Source organism: Salvelinus namaycush, unplaced genomic scaffold (assembly GCF_016432855.1).
Source record: "Salvelinus namaycush isolate Seneca unplaced genomic scaffold, SaNama_1.0 Scaffold60, whole genome shotgun sequence".
NCBI classification, from domain to species: Eukaryota; Metazoa; Chordata; class Actinopteri; order Salmoniformes; family Salmonidae; genus Salvelinus; species Salvelinus namaycush.
The window spans coordinates 342501-356816 of NW_024061309.1; the positions used below are offsets into that span (position 1 = coordinate 342501).

General features: G+C 41.1%; 1 protein-coding gene across 1 annotated transcript in view; it reads right to left on the reverse strand.

Moving 5' to 3' along the window:
• LOC120042025 (myosin heavy chain, fast skeletal muscle-like) overlaps positions 1 to 680 on the reverse strand; it is a 22843-nt gene extending 22163 nt beyond the window's left edge. Inside the window, exons 1-2 of the mRNA XM_038986916.1 lie at positions 465 to 680; positions 1 to 116 (exon numbers count right to left, since the gene is read on the reverse strand). The exon at positions 1 to 116 is cut by the window's left edge and continues 31 nt beyond it. Of these exons, the coding sequence (XP_038842844.1) occupies positions 1 to 116; positions 465 to 680 (332 nt within the window). The remainder of the gene's footprint in view (positions 117 to 464) is intronic.
• Between the last annotated feature and the right edge of the window lie 13636 nt (positions 681 to 14316).

The window sequence follows — 14316 nt, forward strand, 5'->3', positions numbered from 1 at the left end:
AGGTTATACAACACAGAGGCTTCATTCAGGTAGGTCATCATGGCCATGTCCTCAATCTTGTCGTACTTAGGGGGGTTCATCTGGTAGACATCTGCTTCTTTGAACTCTTTTCCTTCCTGAAACAGTCAGAAATCTAGATTATACACAGATCAAACTGGACAGGACTGAATGCTTTAAAAAAACAAATCTTTAAATAAAACTGCATCCCCCCCATCTAATCCAACTACTTTGTTATCAACCACTGATGCATGCATGGTGATACTTAACTAGTCAATATAGAACATTCTATTTTAATTAGCAGGGATAAAAAGGACGTGTTTGAAGGTTATATTCTGCTTACAAAAAAACAAAGAAATGCTTATTAATCAATCTTTTTTTTACTTATTTAATTTTTTACAATTGGCATGATAAAAATGAAAAAAGTGTGTCTGCACAATCTTCAATACTTTTCAAATCAGGCTTACCTCCTTAGTGCCGTTAGGATTGATGACTGTTACAGTACACTTTCCTTCAGTCCTGGCAGTGACCAAACCCTTAAGGTAAAGCTCCTTGGTGTCTGCGACATAGCAGGCGTTCTTTGAATCAAAGGGTGCGGTTTGTGCCTCCATCCTCTCCTTCTCAGGCTTACGGAGGTATATGGCAGCCTTGCCGTAGATCTGCATCTCCGCGTCCGTACTCATGGTGACGGATCACTAGGAAAGAGACGAAACAAGAAACATGATTGACTCTGTGGTGCTTCCTCCACAGTCAACAGAGTTGTGAGTGGCATCTCTCACAGAACATTTGTCACTTTTCTTATGAAGACTCAAACTATGTCTCACCTTGTTTTTCCCCTTCTACAGATGAATTTGTACTTCTTGGAGAACCCTGGGAAACATTAGGTTGTTGTGAATACGCACAAGTCTAAAGCTATTTCATTTAGCCCCCGAAGAGGTAGAAAACATTTAGAATGGTATAATTCAACACAATCATTACAGCCTTGTCCAATTCAGCTACAGGTGCAACTGGTAACTTTCATTTTCCTGGTGACAACTCACTTAACTACACATTCGGTCAAGAATTCAAATAAATACCCCCTGAAAACCCATTTGCATTATAGACCAACCCCTCAATTTACAAACAGCAGGAGCACCACTTTTGGCCCGTAAATAAAAGCTACATGTTTCAAGTAAAACACATTTAAAGTAAAAACATTTTAAATGAATGCCAATTGATTGCATATTGTAAAATCTGACAATGCAGAAATAATGTAAATAGCTAAATGCAGAAGTCAACTGAAACAGTGCAGTTAGCTACCGCCTCACATGCTGAGTGCTAAGATGACACAAATGTAAACATCTAAGGAGGTGGAGAGTCTTACCACAGAGGAAGAAGGTGTCTGACTTATGGATGCTGGGGTCTCTGCCTGCTTATATCTGGTTGAAACTGCCAACCAAGCAAAAGTTAATTATGGACCACTCTGGTAAAGGAAATGAATTGGATGAGAGACCTCTGTATTTCTATGTCTCACTAGCGCCACCAACTTGCAGGAGAACCACACTCCAATTACATGACTTTTTAATGCAATATTTATCTCTAAATTGAATTGAGTTAACATCAATAAGAGATGTCATTACTAATAATTATGACAGTATCAAAAGTTTGAGGTATCAGATTGACTCCAATGTTTCTACCATTGCCCCTGAAGTACTTTAATGGAGTCCCTGTTAACCCAAACCCATTAAAAACATTTCAGAATAATCTCACCTTATTTAATTCAATTTTAGTTACATTCATCTTTATCAACAACTTAATATTTGTATTTTGACCGATTTTTTTATATTTTTCTTGTAAACAAATCTGAGCTGTCTCCTCAGTCACCTCATACTTGTGATCTATCATATTAAATACATATTTAAAAGCTTCAACAGAAACATTTAGGCTTTCAGTTACAACTCATAAAAGTGTTAAATCAACTGTGTACTTATTTATCTACAGTATGATCTATTGAAAATGCTGCAGGAGCTTTTATTTGTCTCACATTTCAGTTGTCTAAAACGGTCCAGGAGGATTCTTAAGGCTTACATAACATCAGTACAGTATTTCAATCATCTCATATTTCTGACAGGCATGTAGCGGCCTCAAACTTGTATTACACTCTGAAGTAAACCGTTTAGCAGCTGGCTTCTATAAAACTGCTATAAAGTGAATAGGGGATAGTTACAATAAAGTAACAGATTCCTTTCCATTTCCATTACATTTTAATTAATCCTTTACAATACAGTTTTAATATCTTTCTAACAGACAGCTCTAGCAACTTGTGAGGGAGCCACCATCAGCAGAGACATTTCTTTAAACTATTTTTAATACATGTAATTCAGCAATGTAATGCACACACACTAGATGTTAACATATTTAAATGCATGTAAATTGAAAAGTCTTTTGTCTGTAATGTCTTTTTTGGTTATGTGTCGGACACCAGTAAGACTAGCTGTCACCATTGGCGTCGGCCAATAGGGATCCTAATAAATCAAATCAGGAAGTTCTTCTTTCAAGTCAGGCATTTCACATTCTTCAATATCTATCTCATCTTTGCTGTTTTCAAACCTCTGCATTTAATAGTCATTTAAATGTTCTTTGTGTCTAATATGGTGCAGCTAAATTAACGTTCAATAGGGTGACGTTCAGACAGAAATGTATTGTGTAGAACAGATATGACTGTCTGTCAGGTAGAATAGAGAATCACGTCAGCTCTATTCAATACGTTTCTATCAGCAATGTTGAGAACATTTCACCTGAATACCTCCTGTTTGTTCTGTGAGCAGTGTCCATCCAGCACATCAGTACCAGAAGCCCCATAGGGGAGAGTTGCTGGATGGACTAGTTGAGCAGATGCCACTGTTATTAGACAGAATATATTTACTTGGCGTGTTTGTGGGTGGAGAGAACATCAACACCATGCAGACTAAGAGTTTATGACATTCAAAGTTATTTTAATGCGCAAAGATCTGGCATGATATTCGACCTGTGTTTTTGTATCAGAGGGACATAGTGCCAGTGTGGAATAAGAGCCTGCGCACCATGCAGATGGGCTGTCCAGAACAGGAGTTCTGCAGGCTTCTAACATACTGTTAACTGCCAGATGTCATTAAACCGTTGAGTAAACTGTCATTATAAAACTGTCATTGTACATATTTAACATATTTTGGCAGGACCTTGGGAGGATCAGACAATAACTCTTGATCCAAGACATTTTAATGGTGCTTTCAACGACTTAGGCTCGCAAAGTAGTTTAATCACCACACAGTTTGCCTGAGACAACAGAGACACCCAAGAGGCTTGGCACTTTTAACATGATTCAATCCATTAAAATGTCACAGCTAGTCAAAATCTATATCTGGATATGACATGTCACATGCTGTGGCAAGGATCCACAAAACAACCCAAGCTGGATTCGATTCCTTCAGCTCTTATTCAGATCTCAATTATCTCACTGTCGATCTATTATGGGGGCCAGTGTCAGCAATGTGAGGACCTCGTGGTCCACTAATAAGGTCTACATAATGTGCTGTTCTGTAGCGGATCTCTCTGTGGTCCACATTACAGGTTATGAGGTCTTTTCAGCCTGCAGTGTGAAGTCAATGGAGGGCTAAATGGAATATTCATCTCAGACATTTACAAGGAAAAAACACATGGATCAAATAGCTGTTGTGTTTTTCTAGCGAGCTTTACAGACCTTTAGACAAACATACAACATGTTACAAGAAGTTGTCCAGATAATTACCCCCCTGTCAGTGAACCTCTCCAGCCAATGGTCACGTTCCAAAACTGGCTGTCACAATTACATGATTACCCCCCTGTCAGTGAACCTCTCCAGCCAATGGTCACGATCCAAAACTGGCTGTCACAATTACATGCAGCTGAAAGCCGTTTTGGAATGTGACCCTCTGACATAGAAATGTCAAAGTATCAAATCCCAACTGCTGAGCTGTTGTTGACACTCCAATTTCATCCCATACAGTCGATGGCAGAGTTACAGGAAGTATACCAAAGCAGCAGATGATTTACGAGCCCAATATGGCCATGTTCAGTGTCAGAAATACATCCAGCTTCCACAGCAATCTCTAAGGCAATTTAGCATTGCTTCATTGCTTTGTTGGCAGATCTGCTGCCATTTGAGCCGTGTTCCAGAGGATACGGCCCGCTTCTTTATGGACCGCTTTATTTTTACACTCACTCATGGAATTAGGATCAGGCCACACCGTCCCCGCTCTCATCCTCCCAGAGCATGCCAACCTGTACACAGACACAGGGAAATACTGGCCATTTAATGGTAAAACCCTGCCCCACTCTAACATCTAGCACCTGGAAATAATCACAGTAGGTGACGCATGTCACACAGAGAACATTCATAAAACTGGGAATCCCACACACATAAGAGTCTGGGGGAGCAGGGGACTCGTCCTAGCCAAGCCTTTAGAAGAGTCAGGACAAGTGACAGCCCAATCCACTAGATGGCCCGAGGCCAATGATCAACGTTTACAAGTGAAACACTTCACATCCAGGCACTCTATTTGGAAGACTGATTTAAATAATGGGGGAATGGAAAGTGTCCCTGTCTACCTGTGAATGAGTTGAAAAGAAGGAGTTGAATAGGAGTTGAATAGAAAGAGTTGAATAGTAGGTTTTGAATAAAAGGTGTTGAATAAAAGGTGTTGAATAGAAGGAGTTGAATAGAAGGAGTTGAATAGAAGGAGTTGAATAGAAGGAGTTGAATTGAATAGAAGGTGTTGAATAGAAGGAGTTGAGTAGAAGGAGTTGAATTGAATAGAAGGTGTTGAATAGAACGAGTTGAATAGAAGGAGTTGAATAGAGTGAGTTGAAAAGAAGGAGTTGAATAGAAGGTGTTGAATTGAATAGAAGGTGTTGAATAGAAGGAGTTGAATAGAAGGAGTTGAAAAGAAGGAGTTGAATAGAAGGAGTTGAAAAGAAGGAGTTGAATAGAAGGTGTTGAATTGAATAGAAGGTGTTGAATAGAAGGAGTTGAATAGAAGGAGTTGAAAAGAAGGAGTTGAATAGAAGGTGTTGAATTGAATAGAAGGAGTTGAATAGAGTGAGTTGAATAGAGGGAGTTGAATAGAGGGAGTTGAATAGAAGGAGTTGAATAGAAGGAGTTGAATAGAAGGAGTTGAATAGAGGGAGATTAATAGAAGGAGTTGAATAGAAGGAGTTGAATAGAAGGAGTTGAATAGAAGGAGTTGAATAGAGGGAGATTAATAGAAGGAGTTGAATAGAAGGAGTTGAATAGAAGGAGTTGAATAGAAGGAGTTGAATAGAGGGAGATTAATAGAAGGAGTTGAATAGAAGGAGTTGAATAGAGTGAGGTGAATAGAAGGAGTTGAATAGAAGGAGTTGAATAGAGGGAGATGAATAGAAGGAGTTGAATAGAAGGAGTTGAATAGAGTGAGGTGAATAGAAGGAGTTGAATAGAAGGAGTTGAATAGAGTGAGGTGAATAGAAGGAGTTGAATAGAAGGAGTTGAATAGAAGGAGTTGAATAGAAGGAGTTGAATAGAGGGAGTTGAATAGAAGGAGTTGAATAGAAGGAGTTGAATAGAAGGAGTTGAATAGAAGGAGTTGAATAGAAGGAGTTGAATAGAAGGAGTTGAATAGAGGGAGTTGAATAGAAGGAGTTGAATAGAAGGAGTTGAATAGAGGGAGTTGAATAGAAGGAGTTGAATAGAAGGAGTTGAATAGAAGGAGTTGAATAGAGGGAGATGAATAGAAGGAGTTGAATAGAGGGAGATGAATAGAAGGAGTTGAATAGAAGGAGTTGAATAGAGGGAGATGAATAGAAGGAGTTGAACAGAAGGAGTTGAATAGAAGGAGTTGAATAGAGGGAGATGAATAGAAGGAGTTGAATAGAAGGAGTTGAATAGAAGGAGTTGAATAGAAGGAGTTGAATAGAAGGAGTTGAATAGAAGGAGTTGAATAGAGGGAGATGAATAGAAGGAGTTGAATAGAAGGAGTTGAATAGAAGGAGTTGAATAGAAGGAGTTGAATAGAAGGAGTTGAATAGAAGGTTGTCCAGTTTATCTGCCCGTTGTGGTACTTGACCTCTATGACCTCTATGGCAGCTGTTATATCTGGGATGACTGATGATAGGAGCCTCTGCTTTATAGTCCTGCAACGTTTCCCACGGAAAGGGACATATTCTGAGGGATTTATATCAAACTGTCATAATAACAGTCAACTTTAATATCACAATCATCTCAATAATGATCGGAATCAGCGTTCTTGACTGGGCATATTTTTTTGTAAGAGTGTATATATGTATGTACAGTACCAGTCAAAGGTTTGGACACAACTACTCATTCAAGGGTTTTTCTTTAGTTGTACTATTTTCTACATTGTAGAATAGTAGTGAAGACATCAAAACTATGAAATAACACATATGGAATCATGTAGTAACCAAAAAAGTGTTAAACAAATCAAAATATATTTTAGATTTTAGATTCTTCAAAGTAACCGCCTTGATGACAGCTTTACACACTCTTGGCATTTTCTCAAAAGTCTTGAAGAAGTTCCCACATATGCTGAGCACTTGTTGTCTGTTTTTCCTTCACTCTGCGGTCCAACTCATCCCAAACCATCTCAATTGGGTTGAAGTGATTGTGGAAGTCAGGTCATCTGATGTAGCACTCCATCACTCTCTTTCTTGGTCAAATAGCCCTTACACCGCTTGGAGGTGTGTTGGGTCATTGTCCTGATGAAAAACAAATGATAGTCCCACTAAGCACAAACTAGATGGGATGGCGTATCGCTGCAGAATGCTGTGGTAGCCATGCTGGTTAAGTGTGCCTTGAATTCTAAATAAATCACAGACAGTGTCACCAGCAAAGCACCCCTACACCATCACACCTCCTCCTCCATGCTTCACAGTGGGAACCACACATGCGGAGATCATTCATTCACCTGCTCTGCATCTAACAAAGACATGGCGGTTGGAACAAAAATCAAAAATTTGGACCAAAGTCTCTTCTCCTTCTTTTTGGTGTCCTTAAGTTGTGGTTTCTTTCAGCAATTCGACCATGAAGGCCTGATTCACACAGTCTCCTCTGAACTGTCGATGTTGAGATGTGTCTGTTACTTGAACTCTGTGAAGCATTTATTTGGGCTGCAATTTCTGAGGATTGTAACTCTATTGAAGTTATCCTCTGCAGCAGAGGTAACTCTGGGTCTTCCTTTCCTGTGGAGGTCCTCATGAGAGACAGTTTCATCATAGCGCTTGATGATTTTTTTGCAACTGCACTTTAAAAAACTTTCAAAGTTCTTGAAATTTTCCGGATTGACTGACCTTCATGTCTTAAAGTTATAATGGACTGTCATTTTTCTTTGCTTATTTGAGCTGATCTTGCCATAATATGGACTTGGTCATTTCCCAAATAGGGCCATCTTCTGTATACCACTCCTACCTTGTCACAACACAACTGATTGCCTCAAACGCATTAAGAAGGAAAGAAATGCCACAAATGAACTTTTAACAAGGCACACCTGTTAATAATTGAAATGCATTCCAGGTGACTAGCTCATGAATCGGGTTGAGAGAAATGCCAAGAGTGTGCAAAGATGTCATCAAGGCAAAGGGTGTCTTTCATAGTTTTTGATGTCTTCACTATTATTCTACAATGTTGAAAATGGTAAAAAATAAAGAAAAACACCTTGAATGAGTTGGTGTCCAAACTTTTGACTGGTACTGTATATCTTAAATGAGCACATTTTCATGAATTTGTCGATGTAATCATCAAGCCCATTCAAAGGATTAGGGGACAGGACCCGGAAGTATGACGTAGGACGACACAACTTGCACATCGTATTAAGAGCAGCTGCAGTGGGGCTTGGGTGGCATGACGGTGCTGAAGGGAAGTCATGAATAGGTCTAGCATCACCATCAGCACCCCCAGCATCACCATCAGCACCCCCAGCATCACCATCAGCACCCCCAGCATCACCATCAGCACCCCCAGCATCACCATCAGCACCCCCAGCATCACCATCAGCACCCCCAGCATCACCGTCAGCACCCCCAGCATCACCATCAGCACCCCCAGCATCACCGTCAGCACCCCCAGCATCACCATCAGCACCCCCAGCATCACCATCAGCACCCCCAGCATCACCATCAGCACCCGCAGCATCACCATCAGCACCCCCAGCGTCACCATCAGCACCCCCAAGAAATCATGTGTTTTTCACGCATTAACTCCATATGCTGCAAACACCCCTACGCAACGACCCTCAGTTACCCTGCTGCCTCCACGTCCTCACACACTCTCTGATCCTTTTAACACACACACACACACACACACACACACACACACACACACACACACACACACACACACACACACACACACACACACACACACACACACACACACACACACACACACACACACACACACACACACACACACACACACACAAACCACAGTAGTCCAGCCCATGGAGAAGCCCTTGCTGAGTCCTGCATTGATCCCTGTATCCTAAAACACTAACACACTTTGTCTATAAATAAACTAGCCAACCACCTGTCAGGGGAAGCCTTCCCTACATGTTGACTTACAGAGGTCAGGGTGGAGAGGTTAACTGTGGTTATTTAACTGTTTGTTTTGGACATTCTTCAGGCTCCTCCCATTTCCCTCCAGAATCTCTTTCAGGGATTCTACTAAACTGACATACGGAATTGTTTTAAGATGGTCATACCATGGATAATTTAGCTATTTGATTTTGATTTTTAGGAACCCTTTAGGTATACAACATATATTTAAAATGTGGCCTCTACTACAGTACTATAGCCCATAGATGCGGAAGTGCGACATAGTCAGATGCGGTGGTTTGAGACACGTCCAATGCAAAAAAACGGATATATCTAGATTAAATTGACAGATTTTTATGGGTAGTTTTTATTATGCTAATTACATTTATATCGGGGGCAGGGACATTGACCTTAGGGTGTAAACAATCTAGTTTGCTAGCACATTTTCTCGTCAAACTGTCAACTGAGTAGCTAGCGCTCAACACGTAAGAGACGAAAAAAAAACACATGAGAGCAAATAGATCAAATTGAACCGTTCATGACCATGAATTTGATATGTTTCTGATTTCAAACCACCTATGAATGTGGTTCAAATCTGATTTGAAAATGGTCTGTGATATCCAGCATCCTTGGGACGTCCCTAATCCCTAATTTAAAATGGTTTAAGTTAAGGGTTAAGGTTAGGGTTAGGGTAAGGATAAGGGTAGGGGTTAGGGTTAGAGTTTAGGGTAGGGATTAGGGTTAGAGTTAGGGTAAGGATAAGGGTAGGGATAAGGGTTAGGGTTAGGGTTAGAGTTTAGGGTAGGGATTAGGGTTAGGGTAAGGATAAGGGTAGGGGTTAGGGTTAGAGTTTTGGGTAGGGATTAGGGTTAGGGTAAGGATAAGGGTAGAGGTTAGGGTTAGGGTTAGGATAAGGGTAGGGGTTAGGGTTAGGGTTAGAGTTTAGGGTAGGGATTAGGGTTAGGGTTAGGATAAGGATAAGGGTAGGGATAAGGGTTAGGGTTAGGGTTAGAGTTTAGGGTAGGGATTAGGGTTAGGGTAAGGATAAGGGTAGGGGTTAGGGTTAGAGTTTTGGGTAGGGATTAGGGTTAGGGTAAGGATAAGGGTAGAGGTTAGGGTTAGGGTTAGGGTTAGGATAAGGGTTAGGGTTAGGGTTAGAGTTTAGGGTAGGGATTAGGGTTAGGGTTAGGATAAGGGTAGGGGTTAGGGTTAGAGTTTAGGGTAGGGACGTCCCAAGGACCCCAGGTAGCACTGACCATTTAACATGTTAGATTCTATGTGTTTTTGGGCTTTTCAGACTGCAAGAAAAATATCTGATTCGTGTCAGATATGCGAACAAATAGGATTATGGAGTGCGAGGGCAAGTTGAGCAGACACATTGATGCCATTTCAATGTTGTTGTTTTTTGATAGTTTCAGATTTAGTGTTCAACGTGTAAATAGGAAGAGTGAAGTGGATTATGAAAAGGTTCTGAAAGAGAAAACATGAACTACCTGAGAAAGGAAGGTTAGCTAGCAACCACGGTCTGTATGCCACATTATAGTAGCTATTACAAAGCTATACATACATGCATACATACAGTTGAAGTCAGAAGTTTACATACACCCTAGCCAAATACATTTAAACTCAGTTTTTCACAATTCCTGACATTCAACCCTAGTAAAACTTCCCTGTCTTAGGTCAGTTAGGATCAACACTTTATTTTAAGAATGTGAAATGTCAGAATAATAGTAGAGAGAATGATTTATTTCAGCTTTTATTTCTTTCATCACATTCCCTGTGGGTCAGAAGTTTACATACACTCAATTAGTATTCGGTAGCATTGCCCTTTAAATTGTTTAACTTGGGTCAAACATTTCCGGTAGCCTTCCACAAGCTTCCCACAAAAAGTTGGGTGAATTTCGGCCCATTCCTCCTGACAGGGCTGGTTTAACTGAGTCAGGTAGTAAGGCCTCCTTGCTCGCACACGCTTTTTCAGTTCTGCCCACAAATTTTCTATAGGATTGAGGTCAGCGCTTTGTGATAGCCACTCCAATACCTTGACTTTGTTGTCCTTAAGCCATTTTGCCATACTTTTGGAAGTATGCTTGGGGTCATTGTCCATTTGGAAGACCCATTTGCGAACAAGCTTTAACTTCCTGACTGATGTCTTGAGATGTTCCTTCAATATATCCACATAATTGTCCATCCTCATGATGCCATATATTTTGTGAAAATCACCAGTCTCTCCTGCAGCAAAGCACCCCCACAACATGATGCTTCCACAACCGTGCTTCACGGTTGGGATGGTGTTCTTCGGCTTGCAAGCTTTCCCCTTTTTCCCCCAAACATAACGATGGTCATTATGGCCAAACAGTTCTATTTTTGTTTCATCAGACCAGAGGACATTTCTCCAAAAAGTACGATCTTTGTCCCCATGTGCAGTTGCAAACCGTAGTCTGGCTTTTTTATGGCGGTTTTGGAGTGGTGGCTTCTTCCTTGCTGAGCGGACATTCAGGTTATGTCGATATAGGACTTGTTTTACTGTGGATATAGATACATGTTTCCTCCAGCATCCTCACAAGGTCCTTTGCTGTTGTTCTGGGATTGATTTGCACTTTTCACACCAAAGTACGTTCATCTCTAGGAGACAGAACGCGTTTCCTTCCTGAGCGGTATGATGGCTGCGTGGTCCCATGGTGTTTATACTTGCGTACTATTATTTGTACAGATGAACGTGGTACCTTCAGGCGTTTGGAAATTGCTCCCAAGGATGAACCAGACTTGTGGAGGTCTACCATTTTTTTCTGAGGTCTTGACTGATTTCTTTTGATTTTCCCATGAGGTCAAACAAAGAGGCACTGAGTTTGAAGGTAGGCCTTGAAATACATCCAAAGGTACACCTCCAATTGACTCAAATTATGTCAATTAGGCTATCAGAAACTTCTAAAGCTATGACATAATTTTCTGGAATTTTCCAAGCTGTTTAAAAGCACAGTCAAGTTAGGTTATGTAAACTTTTGACCCACTGGAATTGTGATACAGTGAATTATAAGTGAAATTATCTGTCTTTATGTCACGGCCGTTAAAAGAAGAGGACCAAGGTGCAGCGTGGTCAGCGTACATTTTCTCTTTATTTGGATAAAAATGACGCAGAACAAAACAACAAACACTACAAAAACAAACCGTGAAGCTACAGGCTATGTGCCCTAAACAAATGTCAACTTCCCACAAAGACAGGTGGAAAAAAGGGCTACCTAAGTATGGTTCTCAATCAGAGACAACGATAGACAGCTGCCTCTGATTGAGAACCACACCCGGCCAAACACAAAGAAATAGAAAACATAGAAATAAAGAAACTAGAATGCCCACCCTAGTCACAACCTGGCCTAACCAAAATAGAGAATAAAAGCCTCTATGGCCAGGGCGTGACACTGTAAACAGTTGTTGTAAAAATTACTTGTCATGCTCAAGGTAGATGTCCTAACCGACTTGTCAAAACTATAGTTTGTTAACAAGACATTTGTGGAGTGGTTGAAAAACAAGTTTTAATGACTCCAACCTAAGTGTATGTAAACTTCCGACTTCAACTGTACAATACATACATGGAATTATTAGTCCTTGATCAAGAGTAGCAAAAATAAAATATTAACCATCTAGTGTTCAGCGAAATAACAGCACAATGTCAAATACAGGTAGCCTAGTCAAATAATTAACATCCAATCACATTAACCATTACTCTCTCGCGGGAATTCCACTAACGGTCCGTATGTAGCCAAACGTAGCTGCTGCTCATTCCGTTTGTGTGAAAATGGATTAATGGTTAAAAAAAGTAAGGCCCGCGTCCATAGAGACACATACCAGCTCTACTGGTAGTACTGCTACTACCAGCAGTACTACACCTGCACCTGTCGACGACACAAGTTGTTCTGCTTCCACGAGCACCTCCAATGCTAGCATCAGTAATTCTACATTTGTTGTTAGCCCAGCTAGCATGGACACTGACAGTTGTGAATCTGATGCAGCCGAAGAGCTACTGCTCCCTTACCTGGGAAAGCACCGAACAACAGACAGGGACAGACAGGGACGTTGGACCATCGAAGAGTCGCAAATATGATGAGAACTACATTGATTTGGGGTTCACCTACATTGGGAGCAGTGCCTTTCCTCAGCCACAGTGTGTTATATGTGCAAAGTACTATCTTCACTCATGCGCAGACATTTAAAAAAATAAACATGACAATTTTAAAAATAAGCCACAGGAGTTTTTTGAGCGAGAATTAAGACGACTTACGAGTAGTAAGACGTATAAAAGCAACAGATACCATTTATAAGAAGGGGCTAGAAGTGTCTTATATGGTGAGCTACCGAGTGGCTAGGACAGGCAAGCCCCATACTATTGTGGAGGACTTAATTCTTCCAGCTGCCGCGGATAAGGCTGGGACAATGCTGGAAGAAAAGGCCCAAAAAAACTACACAGACAATGCCTTCATCAAACAACACCGTTTCACGACGCATCAGTGACATGGTAGGAGATGTTTTGAAACAATTACTGCCTCGCATACAAGCCAGTGAAAATCTATGCGTTACATCTGGATGAGTCAACAGACGTGGCGGGCCTGACACAGCTCCTTGTGTATGTCCATTACGTTTATGGGGGGTCAATTAAGGAAGACATCCTCTGCTGCAAACCACTGGAAACCAGGACAACAGGAGAGGATATTTGTAAAGTACTGGACAGCTTTGTGACATCAAATGGACTTTGTTGGTCAAGATGTGTTGGTATCTGTACTGATGGCGCAAAAGCCATGACAGGGAGACATAGTGGTAGTTGCTCCCGACACCACTTGGGTCCCCTGCAGCATCCACGAGAGGTTCTTGCTGCCAAGGGAATGCTTGACAACTTGAAAGACGTTTTGGACACTACAGTGAAAATGGTTAACTTTGTTAAAGCAAGGCCCCTGAACTCTTGTGTATTTTCTGCAATATGCAATGATATGGGCAGCGACCATGTAACGCTTTTACAACATACAGAAGTGCGCTGGTTATCAAGGGGCAAAGTATTGACACATTTTTTTTAATTGAGAGACGAGCTTAAAATTTTCTTTACTGACCATAATTTTCACTTGTTTGACTGGCATGATGACCAGTTTCTCACACAACTAGTCTGTCTGGGTGATGTTTTTTCTCGCCTGGATGATCTGAATCTAGGATTACAGGGACTCTCTGCAACTATATTCAATGCTTGGGACAAAATTGAGGCTTTGATTAAGAAGTTGGAGCTCTTCTCTGTCTGCATTAACAAGAACAACACACAGGTCTTTCCATCATTGTATGATTTTTTGTGCAAAGGAACTTACGGACAATATCAAATTTAAAATAGCGAAGCACCTGCGTGAGTTTGTTGCGCAATTACGCAGGTACTTTCCCAAAACGGATGACACAAACAACTGGATTCGTTACCCCTTTCATGCCTTGCCTCCAGTCCACTTACCAATATCTGAACAAGACATCAATAAGAGATCATAGATTCACCTGGATTCCCCTGGATTCACCTGGATTCCCCTGGATTCACCTGGATTCCCCTGGATTCACCTGGATTCCCCTGGATTCCCCTGGATTCCCCTAGATTCCCCTGGATTCCCCTGGATTCACCTGGATTCACCTGGATTCCCCTGGATTCCCCTGGATTCACCTGGATTCCCCTGGATTCACCTGGATTCCCCTGGATTCCCCTGGATTCACCTGGATTCACCTGGA